This window comes from Lotus japonicus, chromosome 1 (genome assembly GCF_012489685.1).
Source record: "Lotus japonicus ecotype B-129 chromosome 1, LjGifu_v1.2".
NCBI lineage: Eukaryota > Viridiplantae > Streptophyta > Magnoliopsida > Fabales > Fabaceae > Lotus > Lotus japonicus.
Window position 1 is genome coordinate 88,153,483 of NC_080041.1, and position 14,965 is coordinate 88,168,447.

Sequence of the window (14,965 nt, forward strand, 5' to 3'; positions counted from 1 at the left end):
AAAATTTATGATGTTCTTCATCTTCTTCAATTATTTTCCAGAAAAAATAAGAACAAACTCATCATCAACAACAAGCCACCAAAACATTAGCCTTTCCCCTACAACAAACCAGCAAAACACATGAATTGAGATCCTTCTCCACCAAAACATTATCCTTTCCCCTCCACCAAACCAGAAAAAGCATGAATCGAGATCATTCTCCAGCACCAACACCTTCAACCCCACCTCTTTAGCACTGGTTAGATCTGAGTATGAGACAGAGATTGGGTCTGAATTTGCGTAGAAGTGAACTAGACTCTATTCCCGCTTGTGATTGTGAGCACTACACAGAAGAACCATGGTTGAATCGAAAACCCCATTCTTTACCTCGATTTCCCTCGGGTTCTTCCTCTTTTCTACTTGCCATTTTTCCATTTCTCTTCAATTTTAGGGGGAGAAGGGTGCTTGGTTCATGGGTTTGCTCAGTTTTTTAGGGATGCTAAGAATTGGGTTCTTCTTCACCCACCTGGATCTGGAACCTGAAAGAGGTTATCGTTGTTTTTAAATCTGTGACATGAAGTAAGCAAGACTGAAGGTTATAAGGATCATGGATTTGGAATCTAACACCCCTTTCTACCAAATTTTGTTCTATCAAGCCTTCTCATTGCATATCCAGCATTACGTTCCTCTTACATGATCCTTCATGTTTTTGTTGTGATTTAAATGAATGTTAATAGATTAATGAGTTGATTCAGAAATTAGGTTTCAATGTTTTGGGTTTTGATGGTGTTGAAGCCTAAAGGTGAACGAAGAAGATTGAAAAAATAAGTTTTTTTTTTTTTTTTTTCAAAAACCGTTAAAATTTGGACAGAATAGGGGTGAAGGACCTAAAGTGCTGTCGTTTGACAAAGTGAGGGACGTTTTTTGCTATTTTTTTACTTTAGGGACGATAACCGCACAAAAGGCAAACGTGAGGGACCAAAAGTGCAATTAAGTCTACATGTTTCCTCATATGAACTTCTATTTTTCTTGCCGATTGAACTACATAGACTTGTCCACTTATTTAAGGATACATATAAGGAGTACAAATTTGATTTGTAGGCATCTGTATATGAGTGTAAACATCCAACAGACATTTATAAAGAGAAATGAAAAGAGAGATAAAGAGAAAAATGAAGTGTATACTGAGTATCTGCTTTGTCTATATATCTCAATATCATTACTACAAATCAAATTTAAGTACTCTACTTGGAAAGCCAAAGAACATGGCCCTCAGTGAAGAAATGACACACTGGAACCGTTCCAGGTTTGACTTTGAGCACTTGAAAAGCCACATGATTTGGATCCCATTTTGATGTGTCTTTGTGGCATACCGCAACTGCTTTGACTCTAACCCCATCTTCTCCTTCCAGGGGCACATAATATGCGCTGGTCTTGTGTAATTCATGACAACCAAAGACAACATACGGATATGTCATGGGATGACAAGCAATAACATGACCATCTGCTAAATTCTTTACTCCATCTTTCACTAAAAGATTTTGTAGTTTAGTTTCTTTTTGCACATTTGTTGACATAGCATGCACGTTATTGCCAAGCTTAGAAGTGGCGAAATCTATCATGGATTCCAATGAAGTTGCACAGTATTTTTCCTCTCCATCCATTGCAGGAGCTTCACAAATACCAATGGTTTCCTCCACAATCTCAGCATTCCTTGAGTTGGGTTTTATAGAAAGCATCTCCAATATTTCTTTCATCTTGTCTAGTGAGAATGGTATTTGCTGTGTAATTTGGCGAGGCAACAATGGGGCTGCAGATCTTATCTTATTCAAGAGCATGTAAAATTTGTTGCTTGAATGAAGTTGATCTTCTAGGAAGAAACTTGCGCGTGATGAAACCTCATGCAAGTGATGGTTACTAGAACCAGGATTTTCAAGACCATTTGCGTTACTGGGTAGTTGAGTCTCTTTACTATAGGAAATCCAAAATGAATTCTCTTGTGATGGAATAATCTCCTTAGCATCAAGGTTTGAGATGAAGATTTCATCTTTTGATTGGGCCTCTTCGCTAGCAGAAATCCAAAGTGAATCTTGTGATGGAATCTCCTTAGTGCCAAGGTCTGAAATGAGGAGTTGATCTTTTGACCGAGTCTCCTTACCAGCATGAAGCCAAAATAAATTATCTTCTGATGGAATCTCCTCAGTACCTAGGTTTGAGATGGGGACTTGATCTTTTGATCGAGTTGCTTTACCAGCATGAAGCCAAAATAAATTATCTTCTGATGGAATCTCCTTAGTACCTAGGTTTGAGATGAGAACTTGATCTTTTGGTCGAGTTGCTTTATCAGCATGAAGCCAAAATGAATTATCTTCTGATGGGATCTCCTTAGCACCAAGGTCCGAAATGAGGAGTTGATCTTTTGATTGAGTTACTTTACCCGCATGAAGCCAAAATAAATTATCTTCTGATGGGATCTCCTTAGCACCAATGTCCGAAATTAGGAGTTGATCTTTTGATTGAGTTGCTTTACCCGCATGAAGCCAAAATAAATTATCTTCTGATGGGATCTCCTTAACACCAAGGCTCGAAATGAGAAGTTGATCTTTTGATTGAGTTGCTTTACCCGCATGAAGCCAAAATAAATTATCTTCTGATAAAATCTTCTTAGCACCAAGTTTTGAGAGTTCGTCTTTTGATTGATTATAGGTATCGGCACTCTTCCTCATGCTCACATCTCCTCCTGTAAGTTTTTTAAGTTATTTTAAAAGAAAAATATATTTGCAATGTCTCATAATGAATTTAATTGACTGGTATACTCAATATATAGGTGAACTTCATTTTGTTAGTCCTCTAGCATGCTTAAATATTTTTTATTCCAAATTTCGAACGTCGCCTTCTTTAGAGAATCAAAGGCATAGGAAAGGATGCTTCTTTTTAGGGAATTCACAAACATCATAAGTTAATGAATAGGAATTGACTAAATTAGCCAATGTTGTAGAAAAATAGAGAAGGGAAAAGGGGGAAAATATCCTACTAAAAGAAGGAAAAAGAAATGATGGACTTATTCACATAGATGATCAATACTGTCCATTTTCCTACTTTCCATTTATTTTTACAACATTTTAATCATAATTGAGAAAAAACTTAGATGAAGTTCTTATATGCAGTTTTAAGTGTAGTCTGATTACAACATGACATGTGGGTTGAAAAATTAGAAATTGAGTACTAAAATTTTAGAAGTAAAACTAATAGACTATTGTATTTCAATATATATAACTTAAATTTCTTACTCAGTAGCTCTACGATTGCTTTTGGCATGGGAGTACTTGGAAGCATCATTTTCCAGTAAATTTCCGGAGGTAAGGCAGCATGGGTTGTCATCAGCATCAACTAAATAAATTCGTGCAAAAATCCATTTCAGATTCAAAAGTGGAATACTTACTAAAAGAAAGATGATGAAGAAATCAAATTATTCAGTAAAAAGGAGAAAAATGTAATTAGCTCACACTGAGAGAGAAAAATATTCGAATTAGGCAATGAGGCTCCATAGCTGAGAGCTTAGAGATGAGAAAGGTACTGAGAAAATAGAAACTGCAAATATATATATAGAAAGACTTGAATCAAGAGTGAGGAGGTGCCGTGCATCCATGAGTACTTTTAGTATTTTTTTATTACAAGTAATTTTAGTATTATTAATAACAACTTGAATCAAGTATACATTTAAATAAATAATGAAAATATGTGAGATGCAATTCAACAAACAAATTTAAAATGCCATACTACACCGCTAAATATGGGTAGATAGATTGACACATGATTGTTTTAGCTTAAACATATATTCTTTTGGGTTCAAGTCTTATAAAGAAAGTCGCGTTTAATTTTTGATATGAAATAATCAAATCTAATTTGAATAAAACTGCCTTAATATAGAAAATATCTAGCATTAAAAAGAATCATATTATCAGAATAATGTTATTGTTGCCATTACATTTAAATTGTGACTAACTATTTACTTATTTAATTAAGGGATACAAATATGAATTTTTCTAATACTTCATTCAACATTTTCTCATTAATTAATTAAATTTCAAATAAAATTTAAAATCATAAAACTCACATGAATTTCAACTAAGTGTCCTGATAAGATAGCTCATGTGATAGGAGTTGGGGACGTACATATGAGTTGGGTAGGAGAGATCCAGAAATCGATTCCTGGTGAGAGCAATTTACTTTTCTGTTTTTAAAAAAAATTCAACTAAATGTGAGAGAGTTGGAAATAGAGGGTTACTAATTACTATCACTTTCTAAAACTCTATTCAAGTCTCATTTTGTGTCGAATAATGAAAGAAGAAAAATTCACATCCACCTCCACCTTAACTTAAGAAGAAAAATGAGAGAAATTAGTGATATAATTTATGATGTGACAGAAAATGCAAAAAGAAATAAAAAGAAAAATATGTGAAAATGAGATGGAAGAGAAAATGAGGTGTGTGCATATCATTACTTTGTGTCTCATATATTATTGAGTTGGTGTCACCAATTTTGTCCAAATTATGAGGTAGGATGATATTATTTAACCGATAGAAATAAGTACGAGACATCGACAGATCTGGATCTAAGGGATCCCTAATTAATTCTAGGTACACGCCATCATTTGTTTTTAATATAGGATAATGTTTTAAAATTGTTGCCCTGCATTATTCACTTTTCGAAATTGGCAGCTGCCATATAATTAACGGTTCCCACTAGGGTGAACAACTTTGTTTTTGGTCCACCGGTGGACCATTATTTACCACCGTTGGATCTTGGAATATAAGAATATTCTATAGATCAATGACCAAGATTGAATTTCTGTTAAAAAGGTATAATTGTCCCCAAAATCCCCAAACCCAATCTCTTTCATACTCTTGAAGATCTGGGTTTCCTCCACCAGAATTTCATGCAAGTGAGGCTGGATTCATATTCTCACCGCAGCAAGAAAAACTTCAACACCCAGCATAAAAATTCCATCTTTAATCAATTAAACTAATCATATGAAGGAAAAAAGAAAAAGAAAAAAAGAGTAACCAATGAACGAACAGATCTGGTTGAAGGAGCAGTTGTTGGTGTGGCCATCGGTGGATTTGAAGTTAAAGGTGGAATGGAAATTGGGGGAGTACAGATCTGGTTTACTGTTTCAGTTACCGAGTCCAACTCAACCATTTCATTTTCAGAACACCGAAAAACAGAGAGATACAGAGAGATTGAGAGAAATTACTACTACCCATTTTTCCTTTTTACTCTCTGAATGTACTAGTACTAGTACTATAAAGGTTTGATTTTTGTTCTTGTAGAGACAAAAAGACTAGTTCTTTAAACCCTTGCAGCATTGTTCATCTCCTTCTCTTTGATGGGTAAGCAAGAAACTTTGAAAAGTTTGTTTCTTTATCTCACACTCTTAGATTGAAGTTGATTTTGCAAATGTGGGTGTGTTTTGTTGTGCGATTTCTGAATGTGTTTCCCTATTTTTCCTACATTTGGAGCTTCCCAATCAAATGGAAGTAGAATGAAAAAACTAATTTAGAGATCTGGTTTCAATTCACACCTCCGTTTAGATCTGGGTTTGATTCACTCTTCTATTCAGATCTGGGCGTGGAGCTCTCGCCATGTGAAGAAGAAGGAAGGCCATGGTGGTGGTGAACTGGCAGAAGAAGGAAGGCCATGGTAGTTAGGATTTTCCAGAAGAAGAAGAAGAAACTGAAGATGATTGAGAGAGATGGACAGATGCGTAAGTGAGGAGGAGGGTTTCTTTTTAGGAATTAATTTTTTTTTTATATATTTTCCATTTTGTAGATTATCAATATAACCTTGGTCCATGGGTGGACCAAAATGTAAATGGTCCACCCTAGTGGGAACCATAATTAACAGATAGTCAATTATTAAAATTAAGGCTTAAATATGTTGGAGGTCCCTTTAAAATAAGGGTCATTTGGTTAAGGCCCCTACAAATGTTTTTGGATGGAATAAGCCTCTAATGTGAAAATAATATATAGTGATAAGCCCCTGCCGTGAGGTTCCATTTACTTTCTGATGATTCTGCAAATAGCGCTGACATGAATTATATTTTGTGAAAATTATTTAATTAAAGAGGGTGTCACGTAAGTAAATGAGGGTTGAAAAAGTAAAATTAAAATAAAAACCCAAAGTAAAAAACCCAAGTACGTTTGGGGATTTTACTTGGGTTTTTTACTTTGGGTTTTATTTTTTTTTATTTTTTCAACCATAATTTACTTACGTGGCATCCTAATAATTTTCAAAAAATATAATCCACTTCACCGCCGTTTGCAGAATCATCAAAAATTAAATGTAACCTCATGACAGGGACTTATCACTATATTATTTTCACATTAGGGGTTTATTCCATCCAAAAAAATTTGTAGGGGCCTTAACCAAATGACCCCTTTTTTAGAGGGACCTCCAACATATTTAAGCCTAAAATTAATAATATTTTTTGGTTGCATGAGGAAAATTAAACAAACTAACAAACTACACACACACGTCTAAGTACAACAAAGCATAAGCATCCGGTGGTGGTTGCCCCCACACACGCTGCGATGATCCCTCCCGCGCCGCTTTTCTTGCCAGAAAATCAACAGCGTTACTGTGTTCACAAGGTATGTGGATGAGAGAAATTGTCCAATCTCTTTGCAGCACACCCCTCACTTCCATGATGACCTTTATGTCCCAATAGGAACTGATCTCCATAGGTTCCTGAAGCACACACACTACTTCCAGATAGTCTGAAGCACAAACCAGTGACTGTATGCCCAAGCTCCAAGCATGAGAAAGCCCTAAATCCACCGCCCAAAGATCCGCTCTAAAAGCCGAACCAAACTCCCTATACTTCGAGACAGCGGACCTCCAAGACCCATCAACGCCGCGCAAAACCGCAGCACCACCCATTCGTCGGTTAATAGGACCCCAGCTTCCGTCCACCATTAAAAAGTGCCCTATTCCACTGCCATACAATCCGTTCCCCGTTTGTAGAAGCTGAGGCGTATTCTCCCCTCAGTATCGAACATCATGAAGCATGTTCCTCAGAATTTGAGACATGTGCCAAGTCTCATCGTCAAACACTTGTTGGTTCCTCTATCTCCAATTCCACCACATCACTGCTACCGCCAAAGGTCCCTCACGCTGCTTCAGAATTGTTTGAACCCATTGCTGGAACTGTAAGCCTCCATCAATGCAAATTAGTATAGCTTCAAACTATCTCCATAGTGCTCTGGCATGAGGGCATCGCCGGAACACATGGTCAAGATCCTCATAGTTATCACCGCACCTCGGGCACCTGACATCAGCGCTCAAATGGTTCCAGTGGCGCTTCTCATTCATTGGCAGCGCATTTTTGTGGATTAGCCATAAAAAGAAACGAATTTTTTCTGGGACCGGGAACTTCCAAATTTTCTTCCAAATACCAGGGTCAGTGATTTGAGTTTCAGCCAAGGAAGCATACGCTGAGTTGGTAGTGTAACGTCCATCATTGACGTCGGTCCAGCGAATGGTGTCATGCCCAGCGCGTGCCGTCGGGACGGGGGCAACCAGGATCTCTGAGACAACATGATCAGGGAGATTTGTATACAGCATAGCGAGATTCCAGCCATTAGATGAACATAAATCAGAGATCATGTATGTTGTATATGTGATATTCACGAAAAGGACCCTACTGCATAATCTTCTGTTACCGAGCCAGTTATCATACCAAAATGAAGTTGAACCCTCACAGAGCTGAGGCATGAACTTGTCCTTTAGAAGCTCCTTAGCTTTCACAATGCCTCGCCAAATATGGGAATTTCCTGCCTTATAGGTACCATCAAGAACTATATAGTTCCAGAGATACTTCTGCGCTAGTGCCATAACCCAAGGTTTCTCCTTCTCATGGAGGAAACTCTCCACAAGTTTCCCGAGCATGGAAATATTGTTCAAGCGAGTACTACGGAGACCAAGACCACCATGTTCCTTTGGACAAATCACCTCCTCCTATGGAACTAGATTCCAACTACAGTTGTTGTCCCCTTTAGGCCACAAACAAGCGCGAATCTTTCTATCAATCTGGTCACACACCGATTATGGCAGCCATAGTGCTTGTATGGAGTAAACCGGGAAGGAAGTTAACACTGATTTTGCGAGGCAAAGGCGTCCAGCTTTATTTAGTAACTTGTTTTTCCAAGATGCAAGCCTAGAGTTAACTTTGTCCACCACCGGGGCAATCATGTCTAGTAAACCGATCCTTCAGAAGCGGTATTCTAAGATATTTTCCAAGATTAGCTGCCCTTTGGATGCCCAAGATTTCAGAGAACCGCTGCTGTATGTTGCTATCCACATTTGAGGAGCAAAACATCCGTGATTTTTCCAAGTTAACCTTCATACCTGAGGCATCACAAAAACTCTTCAAAGTGTCCGCCACCACCTGCAATTGCTTCTTGTTTGCTTGACAAAAGAGAAGGACGTCATCAGCAAAGAAAAGATGAGAAATCCCAATACCTTCCTTAGCTATTCTGATCGAGTGCCATGCTCCCTCATCTACTGACTTCTAAATTTGGATGGCCAAACGCTCCATGCACATGACAAAGAGGTAAGGTGAGAGTGTGTCACCTTGGCGGAGGCCTCTTTGTGGTGTAAACTGTGGAAGTTTAGATCGATGGAGATAGAAGCTAATTGTACACCCCACATGATCAGGTTTACAATTGAAGGAGGGAACCCGAAATCATACAATGTGGCTCGAAGGAAGTCTCAATTCACTCGATCATAGGCCTTCTCAAGATCAATCTTCAAAGCCAATAGTCCGCCTTTCCTCTTGTGAGTGTGGAGGGTATGCATGACTTCCTGTGCTACGATGATGTTGTCCTTTGTACCTCTCCCTGGAATAAAGCTCCCTTGAAGAGGTCCAACCAGATCTGCCAACAAGGGCCTGAACCTGTTGACTAGCACCTTTGTGATAACTTTGTAAGCCACGTTACAGAGACTGATAGGTCCTAGGTCCTTGAACCTGAGAGGATCCTCAACCTTGGGGATAAGGACAATGAGAATCTCCAGGAGGTTATCATCTGCCCAACCTTTACGGAACGCTTGGTCCACCATCTGATGTAGATCATTAGCCCCTGGTGCTTTAAAAGGGCTCATACTCATGACAGCCTGACAAACCTCCTCTACAGACACTTGACGAACCAGATCCGTTCTATCCTTTAAAGATAGAGTTGGGGTTGGGTTCTCCATGATGGAATTTCTATGTACCTGCACATCATTAGCAAACAAGTTAATGAAAAACTATTGAGCCTTGTCCTTGAGAGTTTCCGCATCAGTGCACCATTCATTCTCTCTCACGAACATCCCATGTATCTTATTTCGTTTCCTTTGAAGGTATGAAAAACACTAGAAAGTGGGGTTTGAATAGGGTTTTGTAGTAAAAATAGTTTCTTTTTAAATCATGTGAACTCTCGAATTCAAGGAATGAGAAGTAAAGAGTTAAGAGAGAAACACACAAGGATTTTATCCTAGTTCACTTGAACAAATCCTCAAGCTAATCCAGTCCACCCGTTAAGGTGATTTATTCCTTCGTCGAATGAAGGTAATCCACTAATCAAAGGTTGTTACAACTGCACTAGCACACCTTGCTAGTGACTAACAATCCTATGAACTAACAAACACCAAGACACACAAGTCTTAGTCTTCTCAAGGCTACTGACCTAACCGGTCCCTTAAGAAAATACAATCAAGAGATTGAAGGTTTGTGTTTACAAGAGATTTGCTTCTAAACAAGCAGAGTGTAAACAAAATAAGAACAATGAAGAAAAAGATTGCTAAGAGATTTTCGCTTGAATGAAGGTTGTATTGCAATTCAGTGTCTTAGTATTTTTCTTCCTTTCTTCAGCCTTTAAATACTCCAAGCACAAAGTGATTTATCCGTTGGAGGGTACTTATGGAATTTCCAGATTGTACAAGGCTGATCCTCTTAGATAGACTGGTCAGAATAGTACACTGCGATTATACTATTTGATAATGACCTTTTGTCCTTTACAGTTGACTTCTGATCTTCAGAGGCGCGCCTCAAATGAACTTGTGAAGCTACTAGTCAGAGTCACGAGGATGCTTGGATCTTCAAAACTTCAAGTCTTCAGCTTCTGGACTGTTCACTTCAGAACTTATGGTCTTTAGAATGGAAGCACTTGGTCTTCAGAGCCAGTTTTCTTTGGTCTTCTGAATCTTCAAGTCTTCAGAGTCTTTGACCGTTCACTCAGAACTTCTGGTCTTCATAGTCTTCAGCACTTGATTCTTCAGAGCCCACATCAGAACTTTAATCTTCAAAACATCTGAAGCATTGACTACCGTTCAAAGGAACGTACTGATTGCAGAAGCGGTTTGGTAGTCAACACTTTGGTCTTTGACTTTTGATGAAAAACCCCTTTAAATCAGAATCAGAACCTGTTTGTCAAATACACAAAAGGCAAACGTTAGAGTACCAAAGTTATTCATACTCAAAATATATACATGTTATTATCAAAACCTAGAGATGTACAGAGAGCCAAATCTTGGTCTAACATCTTCCTGATGATTGTTTATGTGTGGAAGAACTTAGTGTTTCGGTCTCGGAGCTTGACCCACTTCTCTCTTGACTTCTGGTACCACATCAGTTCTTCCTGCGTTAGAATTTGTTCATATTCCTGCCTAAGCTCTCTTTCAAGACGGATAATGGACTCATATTGACAGACATCAAGCTCTTGTTGCAGCCCTTGTAGGTGTCTCTCCACCCTCCTCTTTCTCAACCTTATGCTCCCAAAAGTCTCTCTATTGAAAGTTAATGAGGCTTCTCTTATATTATGTAGCTTTCCCATCAAACAGCTAGGAGGTCGCTCCCAAACATCTCGCACCAGGGGCTCATACAAAGGATGAGTTGACCACCCTGCATGAAAACGAAGCATCTTATTATTCTTTATTTTTGAAATTCTAGTTCCCGTATGTCAGATGTTCTACGCGATGCTGGAACAATTGCTTCGAAAATTGCACAACAGTAAACAATACAAGCATAAAATAAACAAAGCACTACACCAAAGTTGTTAACCCAGTTCGGTGAAACTTCACCTACGTCTGGAGGGTTTTCACCCAAAGAAAGGAAATCCACTATCTCAAGATGTAGGAACTACAGACACTCATGAACACCGCAGCTCATAGTTCTCTTCCTAATCTACCCAGTGTATTTCTACTTAGTATATCGACCTAAGTATGAGAGCCCCTCTCACTTTCTCTCAACCACTGCCACAATGATTGGTAAGAACAACAACAATCAGAGTTTAACACTCAACAAACACATAACACAATCTTGCTTTATAGAATCAGTGAGCAAGGTTTGTTCACAACAAACACAAGGACTAAGAAAAATAACAACCCTAAAACACTTGATTTGTTTCTCTCAAAACCTTCAGTCAGTCTTCACGTTTTAGGTCTTCATGTTTATATGCTCCAGCAGCCACACTAGGGTTTCCAGAGGCTGAAGCAAACAGTCCAACAGCAACAAATCAGAACGCAATCTTCCATAAATGTTGACTGCGTTCATAAGTCAATCATCACAAACACAATAAGAATGAATCCCTTAATCAGAGATTATTCCAACAATAAAACCAACCCATAAATAACTACTTAAGGCGTAAGTAATCGCAATAAACTCTTTAGCAGATTTCCATGGCACACATAAGCACTCCAAGTCATGGACTGATGTCCTGTGCTACACAAAGGCAGATGTCACAACATCTGCTTCGACATCAGGTTGTTTTGGACAAAATGCAAGACAACCAAAAGTAACAACAATTTTTATCCCATTCTAATCAGATTTTCAACATTAGCACAAGAGCAGATAGAGCCTTGTTGCCCTATAGTCGAGGTGCACCGTAGCAAGACGGGACAATGGTCAGAATAGACACGTGAGAGGTGCTCGGCATAAGCTTTCGAAAAAGGTGTGACGCCAAGAGATGTCCCCCAAGGCCCGGTCCATTCGTTTAGCCATAACTCTCCTACCATTCAAGCTACGCTGCCAAGTGAACCGTGGCCCCGTGAAACCAAGGTCAATAAACTCGCAGTCCTCCCAACATTCTCAACGCTCGATTGTCTGAAAAATCTCCATCAACTACCTCTGCCGGTGAGCATACTTCGTTGAAATCACCTAAGGTAACCCAGGGGTCCAGAAAACGTTGCCTAAGGGTCCTCAAATACCCCCAGAGTTCATCTCTCCTTGATGGATTAGGGCTTGCATAAACTAAGGAGCAAAGCCATTTGCCATATCCTCGACGGACTGAAACTATAACAATATGAGAATGGGCGTCTATTGCTTCTATGGTAAGTGGACTCGAGATAGGTGTGAGAACCCATATGCCGCCACTATGACCCGCCGCTTCCGACGCACAAACAAGTTTGTAGCCAACACCCTGCCAGAACGTTTAAGCTCTCTCAAACTGACAGTGTGTCTCAAACACTGCAATAATCGAAGGATGAAAGGAACTTATCAATTCCTTAACCCTTCGTTGACCCCGAGCACCAACCGCTCCTCTGATATTCCAGGCTATCACATTTATCATGTCACTATAAATGAAACAGATGTGGCGGTGGTCTCCAAGAAAAAGGCTATTGCCTTGGTGCGTCGTGTGGAACACCACTATGTTGCCCATGCTCAAAAGAGGATGGTCTCTCTGCATCATTCTCAGCCAGAATTGTGTATCTACTACCACCTTGGTGAAGGAGTGGCATCGTTGATTGAGTTCCATCCTTCAAGGTATATATTTTTGTTGCACTCGTCGCGCTAACACTAAAAGCATTTGACCTTGACTTGGTTGAGTGGGGCACTTTGGTATTTTCCTTAGTGCTCCCATCCCTAATTGACACACGTCCAAGTTCCTCAATGATTGGTGGGTTTCTCCTAACCTGTTTCTTGCCGTTAGTGGTACCTGCAGCTTTAATGATTGTCGCTGGTTTTAAACCTGCAGTAAAGACAATTGAAGCCTCTTAGTTAACAAGAACTGGTTTTGAAACAACTGCTGCTTTCACGGGCTCCTTTCCTTTCTTAGTTGGATCACTCATTGATTTGTCATTAACATGCTTCTTGCAGTTTTGATTCTTACGCCTCTTATCAACGACTAGCCATTCACCGTGAGCTGTCTCTTGGCGTCGAATAGGCTTAATGAAGGGTCCTTGATTCCCGCCACCATTCATTGATGTGTCCCTTTGAGCCAATATGTTGTCGTTTGGCCCCGGCTGCTCAACGCACCCATCCCCATAGCAGCCTCAATGAGAACATAGGAGATGGAGACCTTCGTACTCAACGTATACCATGTGCCTCTGAGACCCACCATGCCAATAACAGGTTGATCAAGGTCGATCTCGACACATACTCGGGCGAACTTACCACACGGCATATCCATGGTAAAATTCAAGTTTCTCCAACAATTCAAGTTTAGCAACAAATAGACAATTTATACTAAATTTTCAGTAGGAAATTAAAAGCATAAATCATCACTACTACAAAAACACTGTTTTGGGACGGACAAATCTGTCGCACAACATTTGAAATTTCCGTCCCTAAATAAATTTGGGACGGAATATGCGACTAAAATATTTTGTCGCGATTTTGCTCGTCGCAAAGCATGTGGGACGGAATTTATTATTCCGTCGCGCATTTGGGACGGAATTAAGGACAGAATATATTAAATTGTATTCATTTAATTAATTAATGCGTGATGGAATTGGGGACGGAAGAAATAAACTTTTTGGGACGGGTCCTATTACTCCGTCCCAAGTTTGAGACGGAATATTAATTATTGATGTTTTTTAAAATATTAATTTTGGGACGGCGTTGATGACGGAAATAGTGATTTTTATTGTGACGGAATTAGAACTAACACAGTTCGTCCCAAATTTTGCGACGGCGTTGGTTACAGAAATACTAATAATTGTCACGACAGAAATTAAAATAATAAAGTTCGTCCCAAATGTTGTGACGGATATATTCTGTCACTAAATTGTGACGATTTGAAACAATTTTCACGGTAATAGTTGGGACGAAATAGTTCCGTCGCAAATGTAAAATTTTGGGACAGAATATCTCATTTGAGATTAATGTATTTATTACTCATTTCTGTTTATTTATAATAAATATTATAAATTTTTAAAATAAAAACAAACTATAAAACAACAATCATATTCAAACAATTTCATCCATAAATAAATCCAAACTTAAACATAATTATCCTGTTATGAGTATAATTAAGTATCTCAAAGATGAAAAACATAGAGGTTCAGTCAAAACATAAACAACCATGATTTATACTAAAATGTATCCATCCAGCCATCAAATTTATTCATCACTCAGATTGTTATTTGAAGCATCACTTCCTGGAACATCATGAGGATTATCTTCATCCAAATCCATTGCATCCAAATCAATGTTTGCATGTCTTGCAAAGAAAGCTATCATTTTATTTTGTCGAGCAATGGTTGCACTTATATTATCAATTGTTTGTTGCTGCTCTGTAATCTTCTGTTTTAGTTTTGCCTCAACCTCAGCACTCATACCTCGGACAATATCACTATAGTTAGCATATTGTGATTTGGAAGTTAATGCTTTAGCACGCATCCTTCCATCCAAACTAAGTCCATATACCATTCCCTTTGCATTTCTTCCCCCAACTGCTTCAATCATAAGTGCATCATAATCAATTGGTTTTGATTGACTAGAACTCTCACCATCACCGGCTTGTGATTGAGGCTCGGCTTGTGAACAAAGATTTAGATAGTTGTCCTGACAAAAATGAAAGATTCTTTAATATAGAATCAATTGATATGCTTGAATTAGATAACACTTACATTATAAATGCAATAGTACTTACATAAGAATCACTTGATCTTTTATCAACAAAAGTCTGTGTGCCCTTCCTAAGATGGCACTTTTGGAATATTTGACCCT

At 38.7% G+C, this 14,965-nt stretch overlaps 1 protein-coding gene across 1 annotated transcript; it reads right to left on the bottom strand.

Annotated features, from left to right (window-relative positions):
- Positions 1-1,140: 1,140 nt before the first annotated feature.
- LOC130727496 (uncharacterized) lies at positions 1,141-3,557 on the bottom strand. The gene is made up of 3 exons (XM_057578640.1): positions 3,486-3,557; positions 3,270-3,369; positions 1,141-2,719 (listed from the first exon to the last, which is right to left on the bottom strand). The coding sequence occupies exons 1-3, from the start codon at positions 3,525-3,527 to the stop codon at positions 1,224-1,226; spliced, it is 1,638 nt and encodes a 545-aa protein (XP_057434623.1). The 5' UTR covers positions 3,528-3,557; the 3' UTR covers positions 1,141-1,223.
- Between the last annotated feature and the right edge of the window lie 11,408 nt (positions 3,558-14,965).

Bases quoted from the DNA above. Each gene is read 5' to 3' on its own strand.
- LOC130727496 (XM_057578640.1), bottom strand. From the start codon at position 3,527: ATGGAGCCTCATTGCCTAATTCGAATATTTTTCTCTCTCAGT. The intron at 3,370-3,485 runs GTGAGCTAATTA...GAATTTATTTAG, and splicing joins GAATATTTTTCTCTCTCAGT to TTGATGCTGATGACAACCCA. The intron at 2,720-3,269 runs GTAAGAAATTTA...AAAAACTTACAG, and splicing joins AGCAATCGTAGAGCTACTGA to GAGGAGATGTGAGCATGAGG.